At 37.2% G+C, this 20,298-nt stretch overlaps 2 protein-coding genes and 1 long non-coding RNA gene across 4 annotated transcripts in view; 1 reads left to right on the plus strand and 2 right to left on the minus strand.

Annotated features, from left to right (window-relative positions):
- Nucleotides 1-4,948: 4,948 nt before the first annotated feature.
- On the minus strand, nt 4,949-8,109 carry LOC124310494 (odorant receptor 83a-like). Its single transcript, XM_046774504.1, has 6 exons — nt 7,948-8,109; nt 6,710-6,962; nt 6,540-6,643; nt 5,934-6,368; nt 5,559-5,819; nt 4,949-5,459 (listed from the first exon to the last, which is right to left on the minus strand). The coding sequence occupies exons 1-6, from the start codon at nt 8,089-8,091 to the stop codon at nt 5,400-5,402; spliced, it is 1,257 nt and encodes a 418-aa protein (XP_046630460.1). The 5' UTR covers nt 8,092-8,109; the 3' UTR covers nt 4,949-5,399.
- Nucleotides 8,110-9,564: 1,455 nt separating this feature from the next.
- On the plus strand, nt 9,565-15,737 carry LOC124310499 (uncharacterized). The gene is made up of 3 exons (XR_006909680.1): nt 9,565-9,662; nt 15,496-15,504; nt 15,611-15,737. It is a non-coding gene; the product is annotated as an uncharacterized LOC124310499 (long non-coding RNA).
- The window catches only part of LOC124310488 (neuropeptide SIFamide receptor), a 73,186-nt gene continuing 65,832 nt past the window's right edge, over nt 12,945-20,298 (minus strand). For both annotated transcript variants that reach the window (XM_046774497.1, XM_046774496.1), the window contains one exon: nt 12,945-18,998. In XM_046774497.1, coding sequence (XP_046630453.1) covers nt 18,215-18,998 — 784 coding nt within the window. In that variant the 3' untranslated portion in view covers nt 12,945-18,214. The remainder of the gene's footprint in view (nt 18,999-20,298) is intronic.

Genomic DNA, 20,298 nt, shown 5'->3' on the forward strand with positions numbered 1-20,298 from the left:
ATGTCAGATACTGATTCAAACTGTGCGCATCATGCTACATTACGTCCAAATTGTGCAGCTCAAAACGTATTGCTAACAATGCTCTCGTCAAAGTGACGTATTAAACTTCGGACTATTTCTCACTGTGATATCTTAGGATCTAAGACGGCTGCTGCCGCATATTTTCGATTCGCGTACTCTGACCATGTTGATTCGAAGTCGGAGGCATAGTATCCGAATTCTATGTCACGTCGGATTTCTCTTTCCGTATCCTCCCTCCAACATCTAGCAAAAAACCGTTTTCTAAACCCGTCCCACGAATTAATCACATCGCGGCGCGCAGTCCACCAAACTTTGGCGTCATTTTGCAGGCTTCGTCCCAATAAAATCAAAACCTGGCTACTATCTGTACCTAAAAATTCGAAATATTCTTCCATTTCCTCGACATACTCGTAGTTTACTTGTTTTTTCCCAGTTTTTCCCTAAATACTACGGTAGTTTTATCTGTCTAGCTGTCAGATTTGAAGTGTCGTTATTTACATTGTTTTGTCCTCTGTTTACAAATCTCAATATACGAATATCCTCGCTTACAATTTGTTTTAATTTTTCATGTCTGTTATTTAATTCAGCAATCTGATTCTGGTTACATCTGCTGCTATTTAATATTCTTTCTTTCAAATTTTCGTACAATATTTTCACATGTTTCGAACTTATCATCGCAATCGGCTCGTCAGGTGTCTATCTTGTCGTTTAACGTGCGAACGTCCACGTGAAGTCGATCTACGTTACCCTTTTGTGCCGTTATTTTCTCGCAAATGAGTTGCTAAGATTCCTTAACAGCATTTAACAGTACCGCAAACATATCATCTGGACCTTTTTCTCGACTAATTAAAGGGTTTCGCGTGCTTGTACGAGCTACTGACACGAATTCTGACATATCTACTCCGTTATCCTGAAAATTTTTTCACTTCTATCGGCTAAATTTAGATTAACATTGTCACGATGCCCTGCCATGGTTGTTTCCTTATCCGATATTTTGCAATCTCAATAATTGTGGATCCCAAGCCTGATGGACATAGTTGACTTGTAGTAAAATGTTTTTAAAATCGTGATGTTTTGTGAATGAGCAAGTCCTTGGATTTCGACGTGAATTACTTTAAGCTTTTTAGTAAAGATCTCTTTCAAAGTGAGTCTGTTTTGATTGCTTTCATGACTTTAATTTGATTTCAACGTAAGTTCTTGATTTATATTTGATTTTGAGTTAATTTTAACGTAATTTCTTGATTTTAAATTGATTTTAATTTGAGATAGCCCCACGTTAGGCGCCAAATGTAAAGTTTGCTGGCTTTCTCGAGAGCTGTTTCGCTCATGGAAAGTGCATCGGTTGCGGATTCTTTGCAGAAAGGTGCTAATAGTGAGTATGTTTGTTAAATTCGGGCTATCTCAAGGGAATAGGAGCAGGAAAGATAGGTGTTGTCCATTCAAAAAAAAAACCCTACTCTGCTTTAATTTATCCCTGGCGAGCTGATGGGTTACCTTCACCGCCTTTTTCCACAACTTGGATTCCCGTGCTCGCCGTGCGTGTTCTTTATTTTATCGATAGTCTCTACAGTCCAGGGTGGATTGACGTGGCTGTCAATGACATTTACCCGACTGGGCCATGGTTTATAACGATGCCAAGTGTGAGGTTGTGTCACCGTCGCTGAATTATACGATATTACTCCCTAGTTGCTCGGATAAGGAAACAACCGCGTATAGTTCATGAGTGCCGAATGCATGAATAATAATAATATATTTCACAAAAATGATAGTATGTCGATTTGAACAACAAAATGGATGAAATATAACAAAAGTAAATTTAGTTTTACAGTAATCCGAGTTTCGGCGCGAAGCTGCCTTACAATTAGTTTCCCCGATGTCGCCTACTTTTCCCTTCTTCTGGTATATTAAATTTTCAAGATTGAGTTTCGTTTGTCGAACTCACGTTTCTTTTGCGTATGATTAAATTGGTCGCTTTTGACTCGAATTTATCTTTTCTCAAACCCCTGATCCTAACATCAATTTTAGAGTCAGGTTCGCTCTTTTCTGGAACACTGCTGACTATAGCTGCTCACCGTGGTCCTTATATCCTTGGTTTAATCCCTCGGTGTTGTCGCCTCGTCGTGCGTAGAGATTGTCCCGTACACGTTAGGTTTTGCTCGATCATGCGTGTACTCGGTTATGAGTGTGCTTGGGTAAACGGTACGTTGCAATATATATAAATTACAGTTTTGTACCAGTTACACAAATCAAACGGCGCTTTTTTTTTGTTTCTTCTCTTATTTTATATTATTGTGACGATCCATTCTTTTATTTTTTCGACAGTACAATTCTAAAATACTATTTATCGATATTTTTACTGGAAACGACTGGAATAACAATTTCGACAGTTAAAGTGCCACCTTCATCGACAAGTGAATTTCACAATTCTCGTTCATGAAAACTCATCCTCTGACGGTAATCATTCTGCATTAGTTAATTTCTATAGGCAAGTAGGTAAACTACGAGTCTTCTGCTCCTTATTATCTTACCTTCCTTCAGGCAATGGAGGAAATTTACAAAGCATAAGGCGATACGTTGGGAGAAGCTTTCTTTACCAACGACCGCGCCATGCATCGATCGCTGTTCGAAGGTGCAGAATTGCCGACAGTCGACGAAAAGAAGGTGGGTAATAATTGCGACGACAGTCAAGAGTACAAATATCGTTGACCAACAATAGTCACATGTGAAGTTGAAGAATTCTTTACTGCGCAGCATTTCTGCGTCAGAGATCCGGAGAAGATAGGGATCATAAGATAATAACGACGAAACATGAAATAATAAATTGTAGTTGCATGAGTAATTTTATACATTGGCGTAATAACGACGAGACACGAGCAAGATTTCCTCAAAAAAGTGGATCAAACTATTCGAGAAATACGCGACGAAATGATTTGGTTACAAATCCATCGGAATTTCGAATGAATCGTATAGCAGTTCAAGTGTACTTTCAACGATTCTAATACCTCAGGTATTGGGTTTTCGATGATTGAATTGACTCGTGTTACGGACTCGAAGTCACTGCTTTCACCTATTCAAAAATGAACACTTTGAATAATTTTACAAGTCGAATCCATATAATTCAATACCTTTATTATCGTTGAATACTTGACATGAGAGTATTTCATTCATAATCAAGTTATATAACAGACAAGTTGAGAAGAAATCGTGGTACAGATATTTTAACTGACGGCATACTATAATACGATAATATGATGCGACGTAGAATTATTGCGTCAAGGTAACATTCTTGATCTTGATGAAATAATAATAAAAATCATACAAATAATAACCCAAAATTTATTAACCTAGTGTGATTACATAACGATGACTTTAAATATCATGTAAGAAATAAGTGTACTACTCATTCACGTGAAATGTTCGTTAATAATCACAAAGTATCGGAAGTTTATACGCGGCTTGGATATGTTCCAAAAGCAGGGCTGCTTTGTTATAATCATTAACTCAGTTTTGTGAAACTTGCTCGAACAATACGTATATCAGGGTATTTCGGAAAACAACAACTTACGATTATTCACCGATACGATATCTGAGTAGGCAGGAGCGGGGGAAATTTTAGAGGTCCGCGATGAAACTTGATACGTACAGGCGGCCATTGGGCCAGTGGAATAAAGAAAAAAAACGAACTAAATTATCGTATTAATTATTTACCCAAATAACCAAGTGTCGCAGTCACACCCCCTAAAATCTTTGTTCACGGTAAAAGAAAGATTTTATGAAAAGATGAGCATTCTACGTGATGTGGATGATTGCGCTCATTTGATTTTTCACTTTCTTGAACACATTTTTTTGATTTTGTGAAGAAACAGGTTGTAGCATTACAATTATCATTCCTTGCCTGACATTTGTACTCAACGCAAAGTTCACGATCTGTAACATGACAATATATCAACCGGGAATCTTATTTTCTTATGTTCAAAGTTCGTATTAAATTATAACTATTTCGTGAGATTGAATAGTCGTCAGATCCACTTCTCAATCATCAACTGGAGGCTTGATATTGCAACTGTGGGTCTTATTTGTGACGTAAATCGAGATTGATGTGAGCAGTGAAAAAAAAATGTACTCACGATACTTCATAAATTTAAAAAAATCTATAAAAGAAAAAATCAACCAACCACAATCTTCCACACAACGTAGGCTGCTCATCTTTCGACGGAACCTTTGTTTCAGCCTTGACAATCCTTTTAGGGTGTGCCATGTTGTATAATCACGAATTATTCAATTCTGAAACATTCTAATGCACATCCAACTGTAACTATTCAATTCATCTTGCCAATTTTTATAATTCTAAAACCTAATAACTCGCATACTGCCCCCCTTTTATGGCCAAGTATTTGTCCTCGTAAAACGTCGTCTCCGCAATTTCTCAACGTGTTCGGACTATCCAGTCTACGGCATTATAAGTGAGCCGGTAAATTGTACACCGATTATCCTGTAATAGAGCACAATGATTGTCTTTCCGTTTGATATCCTATTTGATCGATCGAGCACATTCACAATGTATGTGGTTGACGGCAGACATGAGCGATGGTTTAAATCCGCAATAAAATATCCCGTGAACTCACAAAAATAGTTCCTTTCCCGCGATGGTTTAGGCAAGCCGATCCGATGTTGAATTTTTTACATCCATCGAGTTAATTAGAGCTGATCGCACGATAGTCGAAATCAAATCGCCAAAGTGAACATCGGAACGAAAAGCATTAAGACTGGAAAGATGATTTGACTGCAGACTAAAGTAGTCTGGTTTCAAATTACGTCAAACAAAATGCTTGAAAATAGATAATGGACTCACAAGGCGAAACAAGACGCAATACGGCTAACGAAGGCAATGTTGTAATTACCAGAGAACAGAAAAAATATCCATTAACCACACCATGTATGTATAATACGCACAAGGGAGGATCAGACCTTCGGGTTAACGACTGTTTTCAACCTGTGCAAAATTGTAAGTCCGTGTTTCAGGTCTTCGTACCATCGATTCAATGTACAGCTGTAGTTTGAAGCTTTCAAGCATTCTCGAAAAAAGCTGGGTACATTTCTTTAGTCGATAACTAGCGTTCGCTTAACCTTATAGTCACATTTTACAAGCAGACGTTGTTAATGAATTAAGAAATACAGTATCCAAGATAAATCAAAGCTTCTTTTTGTACACAAGAAATCCCTTGTTGGGATTATATCGTGCACTTCAGTCTTAGATTTTTTAAGATGCGGATCAATTGATTGGAGCCGATGTTTTGCACTCCGAATTTCATGCGATTCGGGATTTCATATTGAAATCTGATTCTTGGTTGCTGAATATACAATGATAACTGAACGAACTAAGTTCCGTCGCTCATCTGACGCAGTACCGATAAGTAGGATGAAGTTGTGCCGAGGATCTGTAATGCGAACGTTGTTATTAGATGAGTTATTGATGAGTAGGTTCCTATTCTTTCTGTGATTTGAACTTCCTTCAAATCGAGTATAAGTGTACTGACAGTCGTGAAGGACTGCAAAGATATCGCGCGAAATCTTCCAGCAGTCAAATAACAGGCGCGACGTGATCTCATCATGATCATCATCAACCCCTTGCGAATGGACCGTCCTTCCTTAGTATCCGGTATCGTGTACCACTTCGCACTGAATGCATAATCCGCAATTTTCATGCTTTGGATGATTATCTCGTTGCAGGTCCATGTGAAGATTAGGGTCTGGAAGCAGGCGGACAGCAGATGTAAGATGAATACTGCACGTCTAGCCTGTTGATAAAAATCTCTAAGTATTTGCTGTCAAACGTGACATCTCGTTCGATAAATCTGAATGAATTCGACCATAATGTCAAGACTCTTCACCTTACTTCGCACCTAACTCACCACAAGACTTTCGAAGCCTGTCAGACATATGAATATGCTAGAAAATCCCATCTGACAGAAAAGCATCGGGCTGAAGACATACTCGAGTCTTTCGACGTAATCAATTAGGAACAAATGTTGTTTTACGCATTTCTTCAATTCGTCGTAACTCTGTGTACTGAGATCCGAGTGATTCTTCTTCACTCCAGCCGTCACAACGTCGATTTGCATTCTCAAAATTTTATTTTTGTTGAAGATTTCTCTCGGCGAATTCACATCCACCGTCTCAAAATAGTTCGTTTGACTCTCGTCATGCACGTGACTCATACATTCGTCACACAACGTTTCCAATCTGTGCTGCAGTATTTTAAACTGACCAACGATGTGAATGTTCAATATACCCATCAAATTGTCGAAGCAGAAGAAACAGATTCCTGAGTGTATGGTTGACAGGCTCTGCGAAAAAAAAAGAAAAAACAACAACTGATTCGATTGAATATATCTTCTCCGTGTCAATAATTTCCATCTTGATTGAACAGTTCTGATTGCTAGGAGTTGAGTAATCTTGATTTCAGACTGACGGAAATTGTTGCCAATTTTGTGTATACTCGAATAAAGTTACGATACCTGAATTGTGTAAGTAATCTCGTAATACGGTGTCACGGTTAAAGGCAAATCGACGTATAGTCTGAACGGCAGTGCTCTATGAGTATCGTTCAAGATATTGTTTGCTGTTGAGTTATTATAAGTGAGAAAGAAGAATGTAATTTGTAAATCTACCTAAGCTTTGCACTCACGTATAAGCGGCTTTGCTACATAAGAGATCGCTGTTCCTTGGACAGCACATGCCAGACTGCACAGCAGAATGATACCCTTCCTTTCGCACTCGTTTAATACCTGCTCGCCAAAACTGTCGTATTTCACCTTCCAAAAGTATTTTTCAGAAAATACGATTAAATCGACAATTGCATGTTTTCGCGCTATTGCGATCATCAATTTTAAAATCGAACTGAACAGCGACATCGCCAGTACGAGATTTTCCATGACATCCTGAAATCGTAAATATCAATTTCTAGAACAAAAAGACAACGCATTATAATATGGAGATACATATTTGTTCAGAACGTTGGCAGTGATTTCTTATTCAGATAATACTATCATATTTTAACATTTTACTACTCAGGTGGTTTTCTTTTGCAGCATTCTATTTGTCAGTTCAATTCAGAAGAGATTTGGTTTCACGTTTGAATTTTTATTTTACCGTATTTACCAATTCAAGAAAGTTTTTACAGTACGAACTTTTTATGCAAAGAAAGACGTTATATTTAAATTTCGTATTTCTTTGAGGAAATTTCTGTATTGACCAGTCGAAAATTATGTTTTGTTGTTGATTTCTATATTGAGTAAGTCTTAGAAAGCAGCTAGGAATGTGATTAAAAAGATATTAAATTTTCTATAAAGTTTCGAAATTGTCAGGAGCAGATAGTGACGGGATAGTCAGAAAGTGATCATCCATCGCAATGTATTCGCAACTGAATTTCTGTTTTCAATTAGCATGTTCATTTCTTTTTTTTTTTTTTTCTTCACTATGAAATACTATTGAAATAATTATGACAATCTCCAATTTCAAGCGGTGAGAGATGAAGGTTGAAAAAAATATTTCACAATCACAATTTTGTGGAATGCTCAAACTTTCGTCTGATCTCGCAGACATTTGGCTGTAAAATTTTTTTTAAAAATAGAAATACTCGATGGAAATTTAGATGTAAGGAGTCAACTACTCTGGGAACCCGCACAATGTAAAACCAGAATAGATCCCAAACTTGATGCACTTTCAAACGCCGGTGCATCCTAACGTTAGCGCCAATCATAAAGAAACAGAAATTGATATAGTCGACTCCCGGAAGGATTGTACTGAAAATCGCTGGAATCACCCTCATTCATCTGAACAAATACATTAAGAAACAGATGAGAACGTTTTTGGAGTGTGTGTTGGTGAACCCAAGCGCTATCAACTGTCCAATGTTGTACTCACGTGAAAATTTCCCCAAATATGAAACAAATCGACTAAGATGACGGCAATGGCAAAGACGAGAGCGGCTATTGTGTAAATCAGAGCCCCGTTCAGCATCCATTTCTCACGTTCTGTTCCAGCATACCAAATTCCGACAACTTTCATGTAAAACCGTGAAACCTTGACTGAGACATTCCTGTCTAGGTAAGACGGCATCTCGACGATCTGTGGTGCGTGGTGTTCGTTTTTAGCCTGGGTGTAATATCTCCACACTTCTTAAATTGTGGCAATTACTATAATGGCTCCGAAGTATCGCATGGCAACACTTACCGTCCATTCCAACGATCAATTATTCATTCTTGCACATCTGCATATATCCATCCATGCACGTTGGTATTTCAAAATGGCGGTTTTGGCGACGGTGTCACTTCTCGTGACAAGCTCTGTAATCCAAATTTGTATTGCCGTCATGTGAATCTGTCATTCACTTCGAACTGAATTGATTTAAATCAGTCTCACGATCGTCTCCACGGGTCCAATTTTGACCGTCTTATAATAAGTCTCGTCCTAGTGATTGATTTAATCATTATTCATTCGTTTGCAGAAAATGGAATAGTAACGTGAGCGACTGAATTTCCCACGTTTTATGTTTGGTAAAAACTCGGAAAATGAGCGTCGATGGTGAATGGTGTCAAAATGTGATGCATTCAGTGTCATCGTGATTTGAGGTGCTCTTAAAATAATCCGGATTACGTGAATTCGATTTCATCGTGAATCTACGGCAATTGTACTGGCACTATCAAGAGGCTGGCGATTTCAACAAAATTGTAACGTCAGGTGAGTCCAATAGTCAAGTCTTATCATAAAAAGAATTCTGCTCTTCGCATCTACATGAGACAGAGTATTGAGAAATAATTACGTCGTATCTCGTCACCTGTATGAAAAAATTATAATAGCTCAAGTTATATGTAAATGAATTTCACTGATTTTGATATTTATCGAACTAAACTTGAGCGCGAATGACGTTACATAGTACTTTTTTCCCGACCTGTAGAATCTGCTTTAATTTTGATTGAAAAATTACAAAGTGAGAAACATTACAACCGGATTATCTTTTCGTAGACTACTAAAACATAGATGCAAAAAAAAAATATGAAGCCTCTTCATCATTCAATGTTAAATACGATTTACGTGCAAAAATTAAATAATCAACGTTCAATTTGTAACATGGAATGTACAGGAACTATCAAAACACCCAATTTTCCATGATTTCTGATTCGGCAAGATTTATCACTCAAACGCAAATTTTTAATTAGTAATGATATGGATATTGAGCTCAATGAATCCGTAGTCTCAACCACGCTCTAGATTGCAAAATTCAAAAGTTCAAACAAAAGCTTGACTCTACAAAAAAAAAAAAAACAATTCTTCAATTATTCGGGTACTGTCAAAGTGCACGGAGTACTTGATGACACGTTGTAAGAAATCCTCTGCACCGACGATTTCATCCATATTACCGTGCACTGGTGTCGTAGAATGGCGAACAATCGAGCAATAGCTGAGCAAGAAAACAGATTTCCACGTCGATAACGGAGCGCTGGAATATTCCGTAAGATGATACGAGATATTCTTTGCGAAGAAATTCATTCCCCGATAAGTTTTAAGGGAAAAGAATATGCGTGGCCGGGAGATTTTATGGAAGGGAAGAGAACGTGGTATACATCTATACGTGTTACGTAAGTAAAAATAATCTCTGACTTCGACGTATTAAGTCAAACGCGAGACAGACTAGATGATTTATTTTAGTTTATTGGGAAAATACATTTAATTTATGTACTATATTTGCTTCATATTTGAGTGATGTAGCATAACAGTCTTGTTCAAAGAAAATCTAAAATCGAATAAGAAAATGAGTTAATAAATGCAATGCACTATTCAGCACTTTGCTTATTATTATCATACTTATACATATAACGATCAGTTGGATCAAAGGTGTCTAGTTGCAATAATTAAGACCTGTGACGCTATATCGCATCGAGTATTTATCTTGGGAATAATTTTTTACTTTTAATTATAAATTTTTTTATTTTTTTCTATATATATATATATATATATATATAGAAATATATTCATGCCTAGTACGTTGGGTGAAACCATGTAACCGTTTACACATCCAATCACGATGAATTAGATAGAATTTCGTACATTTAAATTATCCAGCATCTACGTAACGCATAATATATAATAACTGAAATATATTTCATAATATAGTCAGCTTAGTAACATCACTGTGTAGTTGATTATTAAATAACTTTTGCATTACGCTACGTCACGTTATAAGTGTAACTTATCAACAAATGGTTATACATATACAATATTTCTTCCAGTTGGCAAATAGCTTACCTAATATGTTTCTATTATTTCATTGTTAATTGGATGAGCATCTCATATCCACGTAACACGTATCTTATATATGTTGATTTTTTTTTTCCTATACATCAAAACTGAACCAGTCGAACTTCACGATTAGCTCATTGGCATATAATTGAAATCTTTTGTCTTGTTTTTTGGTTCTGTAATTTTTTTTCACAGGGTATAACAAATTTTTTTCCAGCTAATCGTGACACGAGATAAAAAAATCATAATTTTATGCATGCAGATTACGGAGAGTTTCGATGCCTTATCGAACATAATCAAATACTGCACAATTATTTCGCAATCGTTCCTCTCTCAACACGTACAGCTCAACCGTTTCCTATACTCTTGATTCTACGAATTGATCCATCTTTTTCATTTCCTGTATTTCTCGTACAATTTACCTTTTTTATTATTCATTGGAGGCCAGGCTGTTCTGATTTACTCAAAACGAAGTCGATAATTATGCATAAATATGGAAACTAACGTTACATTGAAATATCATCCCACAAGAATAATGTTTTATCTCAAAACGGTAAATATTGTATATCCAGCATTGAATCGTTCTTTTTTCTTTTGCATTTTGTCATACATAATTTACGTCTAGTTGCATGCGTGATAAAACTTGAACAAGACCTAAGCCACTACGTTTTATTTCAAGCATCTTCGTTAAAGTATTTGTTTTTCATACACGTGCATGAGTTTTTTATTTTGTCAATATGCTCCATAATTGTTCGATAGAATGAAACAGAAAATTCCGCTAGAAATGAATTTAAGTTATATTCAAGGTCGTATAATTTATCAAGTGTAAGAGCGAGTGACATTTTAAATTGTATTGTACCAATTTTCGTCCCCTTCTACTTTGAACATCGTCTTACGTTATTTAATATATTATATATTATTATATGTTTCAATTCATTGATCAGAAATATTTCCAAAATCTTACTCGGGTCATCTGTTAACATTATTTTTTATGAAAATACAGACATATTATATACACAGATAATGGGTAATACAATTTCAAGCTATACACGTCAAACATACAATGTTTATATACGTACGCAATGGGTCACAAATTGTACACATACATATATAAATTACAGTTTTGTACCAGTTACACAAGTCAAACAGCACTCTTTTTTTTTGTTTTGTCTCTTCTTGATTTAGGTATATTATTGTGACGATCTATTCTTTTTCTTTCATTTTTTCGACAATACAATTCTAGAATACTATTTATCAGACATTTTGACTCGATGATGAGTTTCTTCACATCGGGTAAAATATATTTGCAACAACTTGAGACTCCTTTTCCGTGGAATCATCTTAGAACAGTGTTAAAGGTTATTCAATATTCCATTAAATTTACGTGCCGTCCGTCTTACAAGCATTGAATAGAATCGTAGAAGTCACAATTAGGCCTTACATATTACACCTACTATAATACAAATGATATAGCTATTTATATACGGATGGTGCTATTCAATTTCAAGCGATGCAATTTTTTATTCAATTGCGTATAATTACGTAACTCGTCAACCTGTTACATATATATATACAATACATATAGAAGCTACTTTAAGATAGTGAAAAAAAAAAAAAAATTAATTTAATTTCAACGTTACATATAACGCAGTACATGCGAACACTTAATTTTCGTCTCGTACCGAAGTGCCGCATTTTCAAATTAGATTATTAAAAATTGCGCGCGAATGCTTTTACGCAATTCTCATTTCAACTGTACTCAATGATATTTTTGAACATGAATTTATATCTTCTAAGATATACATGCCTTTTTAAAATTACAACGGGTCTACTGTACAGTTTTAAAAAATATATAGTGTGTGTGTGTGATTTTTTTTATTTCTTTTTTTTTTTTTTTTTGTTTGCTTTTTTTACATTTTTTTCGTACACCATACCGTTCACTGTAACAAAAATATATTATATTCTCTATACGAATAGAAAAAACCCCGTAACGTGAGTGGTAATAATAATGCGAATGAGAATGAGGAGGGCATATTTATATAGACGATGGACTTGGATATTGACCGTGAACTAACAATACTTAACCGTGATGATATTGCATCGATGTATTGGTGGAACATGGTTCTATTGAATGACGTCGTAAGTGTAATAATAACGATCGCGAGTTTTGTCGTCGATATCTTTGCAACTGACACACATTGTCAACCGATTTCGAATAAGTCAAGTTTCTACGTCAACTCAATTCGCGATAATTAACCAAACTGGGCACACATAATTGTTATTTTTGTAATATTTTTCATACCGTTCGCAGTGTTTAACAGCAGAATAATTACAATATAACGTTATACGTCATATATTGCTTCGTGCAATTCTTTATTGCGTCGTAAAAGTGTATTGTATACTTACTAATTCACTCTCAGGCACTTATAATTTACGAAATATATTATGTGGTCAGATATTTGATGAATCGATAGATCGTGGATATGTCATAATCGATCAAATTCGTATTCGAAGTTCACGGTTAATATGTCTACACAGCTCATGTTGTTTCGATAGTTTTTATCTCTCTATTCCTTGCTTTTTGTACAGCAATCAAGTTCTTTAATTTTTTTTTTCTTCTCTTTTTCATTCCAATTGTTCTTCGTCTTTTACGAGATTGCTTCTTTCAAGTGTCGATAAATAATTCAAATGCCGATATCTACGATTTTGGTGGGCTATTTTATGTGGCCGTACCATTTTTAGTTTATATGCTCTATACGCGATCGTACCAATTATCCTACATTTCTACCATTGTACCGTGACGGTGTGAATTGAATCATGAGAAGCAGGATTTTCTCACCAGGTTTCGAATATCGTCTGACTGGATACAAGCCATAGAGGAGTTTTCCGAGTCTCTTTTATTCGTTTAACGTGCAAGTGTTTTCAGAAATAATAAACAAGGGTGTCTATTTTCGGAACCCCGTGACTTTGGCGATTACAATCACATCCCAAGCCCTACCGGGAGTTGAAACTGTAATTTTCCCAAGGTGCAACGTAGTTTGAAAAAATGACCAGCTGTAAACCCATTACCGATGAAAGTGCGATATACCTCGTTGGTGAAACTTGACGATCGACTTGGCGAACGCGGTGAGATTAATTAGTCGAAATTGAAACCACCCCTAACTTTGAACCTGAAGCAAATAATCAGATGTGCTAATTACGGAACCCGCGGTAATTCGATGAGGGTAAAAGCCGAGATCGCACTCGTCACGAGCAGACGAGCTGATGGGAAATCGCCCCAATGTTGTACAAGTTGTTCAGAGGGCTTGAAACTCACATGAGTTTCATGCTGAGCCATGGGGAGCCATACGGGACTATTGTACCGTAATTGAGCAGGTTTTAGTGTAGGTACAAGGTTCCCCAGAGTCTTGTCGGGACAAACTAGTTCCAGGGTTCCGGTTTGCCGGGTCTTTGCAGTGCCCGATAAGTGGCGATGATAGACCGGTGCAAATGGCACCCCGTGAGGCTTGCAATTAGGAATTGAATTACTCGCCCAAGCTCCTGTGTTAAACTTCGAATTCGTTCCTCCCGATATCGAAGTTTTTCGGTACATCCCTCGTTCACTTTTTCGGGAGTGAAAGCTCGGATTTTTCTCTTCTAGGCCTCTGCTAGCAGTCGTATTTTTATATCCTAGCGTAACTTTTGCGCGAACTTTGTTTTGTGAAATTCTTTGGAGGATCGCTGGTTATTCGAATCACGCTCAAAAGCTGTTCTGAATTTTTTCTGCCGTCTTGGATATACATAAATTTCAGTATTTATAATTTTTTCTCAAAATTTTACGGTTTCTCTGATATCTGTGGAGTTTCTATATCTCTACTCCTCACAAAAAATCGTATTCTTGAAAATAAAAAATCTTTATCGTATTATCCGCGATTCCGTGTCAAAATCACAAACTTGCGATTATAAGAGAATCTGTCCTTTTCATCCCCTGATGTCCTTTACCTACGAAAAATCCTTGTTTCCCGTAAATTTGAGGGTAAATTTTCAACTCACGAACACTGTATTTTAAGTTTATACTCTACGAAAAGTTGGCAAATAATTTTCAATCTAAACAAACATGCTTCACATGCATTCTTTATTCATATGTCAATTTACTGAGACAAGATTTTTTTTTTACTCTCTTTGCCCATTTTATTTAGCAGCGTCTGTACATACGAGTATACTAGATTTTAACGTGTAAAATTCAATTCAATACCGTAAATGCGATTGAGTAAATGCATTATCAACTAGCTGAATCAAATCTTCTGTTCCACAAATAAGAATATCACTAGATAGTCGTTCCACAAATACAGCGTTTCAACTTTCCCGGAGAAACGAAGAGATCCTAAATGTAAGTTTAGAAGCCAGCCAAATTTTGGAGGATTATTCGGTGACGAATGAAATAATATTGTTTCAAATCACTCAGGAATCGTGAATTTTTTTTATTCGAAAAAGCGTAATTACGTCTCTACGTCTTTTACTCATAAAAAAGATGCTGAAATTTTTCTGACGGACACTTGAATGTATGTGTACCCGTTTTTAAGACATCTATCAAATTTAAAATTTCTCTCATATGACTGAATAATTTTATCATCAGTTAAATTTATGCACGAATAAAAAGTTTCTTAAATTTTAATCAACATTTATAGAAAAGTTATAAATTTCCAGGAAATTTCAGAAAATCTGCTATCTTTCTGTCAGGATTCTCTCGACTCTCGATCTTTTGCAACGGTATTTTACGGTTGAAAATTTCCTCGGATAGAGATTAAGTTACTAATGGTCAGCAGTAGCTATTCGTATTGGGAATGAAAATTAAGTAACACAAGTGTGTGTGTGAAATGGTGGTTAGTTTAATTCCATTCACGGGGCACCTGCATAAGTGACAGTTTTTGGACGTTATTGGACGTTCGCGAGACTGCTGTTATGACGGATAAAATTAAATATTATGTACCTAAATATAAGCAGTGATGCGTATAAACATTATTATAAAAATACCTTTGCTCAAGGTATGGAGGAAGCTTGTGCTTAAAAATAGTGTGAAATAAATGAAATTTTCAAATTAGAAAATAGTTTTCACGCCTTAGTACATTAGTGTGGTTGTCTAATCGTTTTTTTTTTTTTTTTTTTTTTTTTTTTTTACCCTCTTGTTTACAGGAACATCCGGTGAGTGTGAGGCTATTTGACTGTGTGAAAACCATGTTATACGCTGATAAGGTAAAAAACTCAACTCACAATCAGTAATATTATACCATCCGAATTTTCTCTTCAGACGGAAAAATTTACTTCGATTGAAGTTGTCCGATAATTCTGGAACCGAGTCTTACAGTTGAAAAACAGGAAAGTTGCATTATATTGATTCGAAGCGAGAATAGCTTACAATTAGTCTTGCTGTTGAAAATATTCAAGAGCTGAAATTTTGTTTGGTGAGGCTCATACCTGGACCATTATTTCAACTATTCTGCAAGGAAAAAGTTTTTTGACATTTTCTTTAATTTCAAATCCACAAATCTGCCGATTGGTGGTATGATGATAACGATATGAACCGAACAATGTTAAATTTATGAAAAAATCATAAGTGCAGTGTGAAGTGAATTAGTTTAAGTATTCCATTAACCTGCGGCAAGATTTTAAAATTCGCAGTGAAACTGATTAGATAATAAATTAGGACGGATGCCCTGAACAAAGAAAGTATCGTCAGTGATTTATACATAATGATTTGCAGAGCATTTATCGTAGTAATTACGTAAATTAGACACGTGATATCTTAAATTTTGTCTCTCCTCTGTTACAATCAGAAGTTAATTACCAGATGTACTACACTATAAACAAAACGTAAGTAAACTATCGTAATAACGTTTCAAATTGTTCTTCGAGTCTAATATGTGCAGATGCTAAGGTATTAACACTTTTCACCCCATCACTGAGCGATCCCTACGCGAATATACCTCATGAATAATTATTTTTGATCCGTTTAAACGCGAAAAAAGTCCCTATTCAGACCTGAATTATTTCAATTACAACTTGCCAAAAACAGTTTTATTAATATGCAATTAATGTATAACATACAGCTGCAGGTTTTATATACCATGATATAATATTAAAATAAGACGCACAATTTATACAATGGAAATTAATATTCCTAATATTAATAAATCACAATGGCAACGGTGGTAACATTATACAAATAATAATAATGATGATAACAACAACAACAACGACAACAACAACAACAACGACATCAACAACGCTGACAATCATAGTAAAAGAAGTTTAATTAATCGCGAGTGAAATTATAGGCATAAAATGAGAATGTGAGGATGAATGATAATAACAACGACTATTTGTGTAATTGCGATAATAAGGAACAAGTTTTGCACACATAGTAGCGGCATAATCAATAATGCGGATGATGTTACGTATAAATTAATAATCATAAACATAATGACGAAGTTTCGTACCTACGAGTGTTGCAATTTTGCACAAAATTTTTCAAATCACCTGCGCGTAGCGTATAATATTTCCGATTTTACTAACCGTTTATAGACATGGTCGAGCAGAAAATAAAAATACGAAACCATAAACATTAAGCAGTAGGCACGAGCTTGTTCAACATTGTGGAAATAATTGGAACCGAACACGTTGGCGTGCATGGTCAATTCTCACGCGTGTCTAACACTGTGCAGGCCGTAACTCACTATCAGTGTGTCTGTCCCCGTGTTTGTTTGCGGAGTATTAATTCTCATCGCCTACAATCGTTTTCACGGAGTACTAGAAAAAAAAAAAAAAAAAAAAAAACGGCAAACAGCGTTCCTCTTTTTTCGCTTTTAATTTCAAACTCCTACGCATATCTGTAACATAGGTATGTAGTTGTACAGAGTTTCTCGTTCGCCTTCACGCATAATTTAGAATGTCTGTTAATTTTATTCGATTTTGTTTATTTTGTTTGGTTTTTTTTGGTATTTTTTTTTTTTTTTAATTTTTTCTTCTTTTTTTGTACGAAATGTGCGTAGCGGATAATGGTACATGATAATTATAGGATATGACGCGTTAAGTATAGGTGTATTGTATATGTATGTATAATGTAGTATAATATGTTTTGTTACCAAGAATATTTTGTATATTATTAAAGGGTATGTTAGCTATGGTATGTTCACCAATTATAACTTGAGATAATCAATTATAGAAAGTACGATACGCTTTCACACGACGTTATACATGGTATGGATATAGGTATAGTAATTAAGGTATGCGTTAATACGTTACATAGTATGATCATTTCGACAAATATGTAAGTAGGTATATTTTAGGTAGAACAATGTTACTTGTTTTTCTCTTTTTCTTTCTTTTTTGAATTGGATGCTCGATTGTTATTTATTTATTTTTTTCTTCAAACGGTGGTAATTGGAAAGGAATCGGATATACGTAACAACGACCGTATCAGACGCGGTAAAACGGCATGCCCGACATGTTCATTTTTGCGACGGATTGAAATACGTCGAGGAATTCTTACAGAGATTCTTATCGCGTACTCGCCGGTAGGTGCGATCCTTACTTTTGTTGTTGTCGTTGTCGTTATCGTGATGCGAAAATCTGATTAACCATTTTCGTTTCGGGCTCGTTTCGAAGCCGACAATAACAGCTCGTCGAGATATCTGGACCGAGAACAAACCAACCGACCACGACAGGGTGATCGAAGCACACAATCTTCGGACCAGCCTTCCAATGAGCCCCGGGTACATCCTCGGGGTTCGTTCAAGCCAATAAACTCGAGAAGGCGGAAATCGGCTCGATTTCAGCGAATCGTCTCCTCGTCTTTAATTTTCGATAAATCATTTTCCATTCTCGTCAGTTCGCCTGCCCGTTTCACCGAGGCTTAAACGCCGGTGTGATTGAAGATGTAGGAGACGTTGCTGTCCTGGTGAACCGGCGGTCCGTGAGCGGCGGCCGCTCTCCTCGTCGAGGAGTTGTTGTTGGTCACGTAGTAAGAGGACTTCCGCATGCTGGTTGAGGAGGATATCATCGCCACGGTCTCGTAGTAGCGGAGCTTTCCGCAGCACCGACCGCTCTTCAGGATCGCCATGAAACCGCGGCGGTACTTCTTGTTGAAGAAGGCGTAGAGGACCGGATTTATGCAAGAGTTGCTCGAGCCCAACCACTGAGCGATGGGCGTCGCTATCTGGAGGATCTCTTCCTCCCACTCGTCTATCTGACCGCCGAGCTTTATGCGGGCGAATATTATGTAGAGGGGAAGCCAGGAGAGGACGAAGAGGATGACCACGACGACCAGCATCTTGACCACCTTCACCTTCGACTTCTGCTGGATCCTCTCCATCTGGGCGTCCTTCGTGTCGTTCGGTATGTGACGCTTCCACACCTTTATCCATATCAGGACGTAGCACATGGATATCAGGATCATCGGCAGGACGTAGCACAGCATCAGGTTTCCTATCAGGAAGAACAGCGATCCGTCCAACGGCTCCGGCCAGACTTCGAGGCAGAGCTGGACGTCCGGCGCGTAGCTGAATATCACGACCAGGTCGAAGAACAGCAGCCACGGCAGCGTCGCCGTCAGACCGATGAACCAGATCACCACGATCATCATGCGAGCCCTTCGCTTCGTTATTTGACACTTCAGCGGCCACCAAATGGCCAGGAACCTGAAACAAAGAGCGATTCGTTAAATCGTGGAGGCTGGTTTACGGTACCGCTTGCAAGGTGTTATCCAATTACGACGCTGCGTAAGTACGCGCTGTCTGCCCGCAGCTGCCTGGTTATTATCGATATAACATATTCGACACGCTTCAAGGAGCTTTAATGACTCCGCTGAGACCGCAGCGTTGATCGGTATAATTAATGACAATGGACGTTTTTTCTTGAATCAATTACGTTGTACACCGGAGCTTCGTTAATAACGTCTTATTCGAGCTTGTTCAGGTGTTTGATAATTCTACAAAATTAATTAACGGCATTGGTTCTCGACTGGTTCGAAAATCCCACTGAAACAACATTGTACTAAATTTTTCTATACCACATATGGGATCATCGCAATTGAATAATTCGTTATCGTTGTGATACTGCGTGGGGAAAAATTTGATTTCGATTACACTGTATCTGGGATGAAATGAATTTGGTCCCGACTTACTATCGGATTTCACAGTTCTGTTTCACAAACTTTGACAAAGTCTATACCACGGGAGTCACCGTATATTATACATCGATCGCGATGAACCCGGGCGAGTCATTAAACCGAGGTTTAATTGAAACGATTAATTTGGAGATAAGGACAGATTCAATTAACCGACGATAGATGGACGTCGTGTTTTCGCGGGAGTCGCGGAATCATTATGCAAGCCGATATAAGCGGAGGTAATTAAGCCCGGCCGTTTCAAACAGCGAAGACAATAACCGAAGGTTGATCTTTTTTCTTAAAACACCCACGTCGCGATCCGTGTCCGTCGATGACTCTTTCACGACCTGTGTTAATTATCGGAATATCCATGAAGGGTAATCGGCACGCGGAGAGTAACAGGCAGGGATTGTCGGGCACCAATTGAGACAGAGACCGTGCAGCTGTTTGTGATTTATGCGATTCCGTCGCAATCTAGACTCTCGGCTAAATTACACTCGCTTCTGCCGCAGTCGAGCGCATATAATCCGGGTACCTCACGTGACGAGACAATTGCACTTTGCATAACCATCCACACACTCGGAGCCACGTGCATCCGACTCTTCTCTAAGGTGTAGCGAATGTCTTTACCGAAGAATAGACGCCGGCCACCTTGTCGAAAGGATAAAAATAACTTTTAATGTCGCACGCTCGCGAGTCTCACCATTCTTTCAAAATTACACTCCTCTACTCACGATCGTGTGATATTTACTCCCACTTTGCCTAACGCGCTTCGTTCGCTTGTCAGTTTCGTTACAAATGCCAACTATTTTGCCGATTCGAATGCATGG

Source organism: Neodiprion virginianus, chromosome 1 (assembly GCF_021901495.1).
Source record: "Neodiprion virginianus isolate iyNeoVirg1 chromosome 1, iyNeoVirg1.1, whole genome shotgun sequence".
Lineage (NCBI taxonomy): Eukaryota > Metazoa > Arthropoda > Insecta > Hymenoptera > Diprionidae > Neodiprion > Neodiprion virginianus.

What these genes read in the sequence shown, in the direction of transcription:
- LOC124310494 (XM_046774504.1), bottom strand. Translation starts at nt 8,091, where the DNA reads ATGAAAGTTGTCGGAATTTGGTATGCTGGAACAGAACGTGAGAAATGG. An exon ending in ATATTTGGGGAAATTTTCAC is followed by an intron (nt 6,963 to 7,947) that starts GTGAGTACAACA and finishes TTACGATTTCAG; the next exon opens with GATGTCATGGAAAATCTCGT. An exon ending in AGATTACTTACACAATTCAG is followed by an intron (nt 6,369 to 6,539) that starts GTATCGTAACTT and finishes TTTTTTTCGCAG; the next exon opens with AGCCTGTCAACCATACACTC.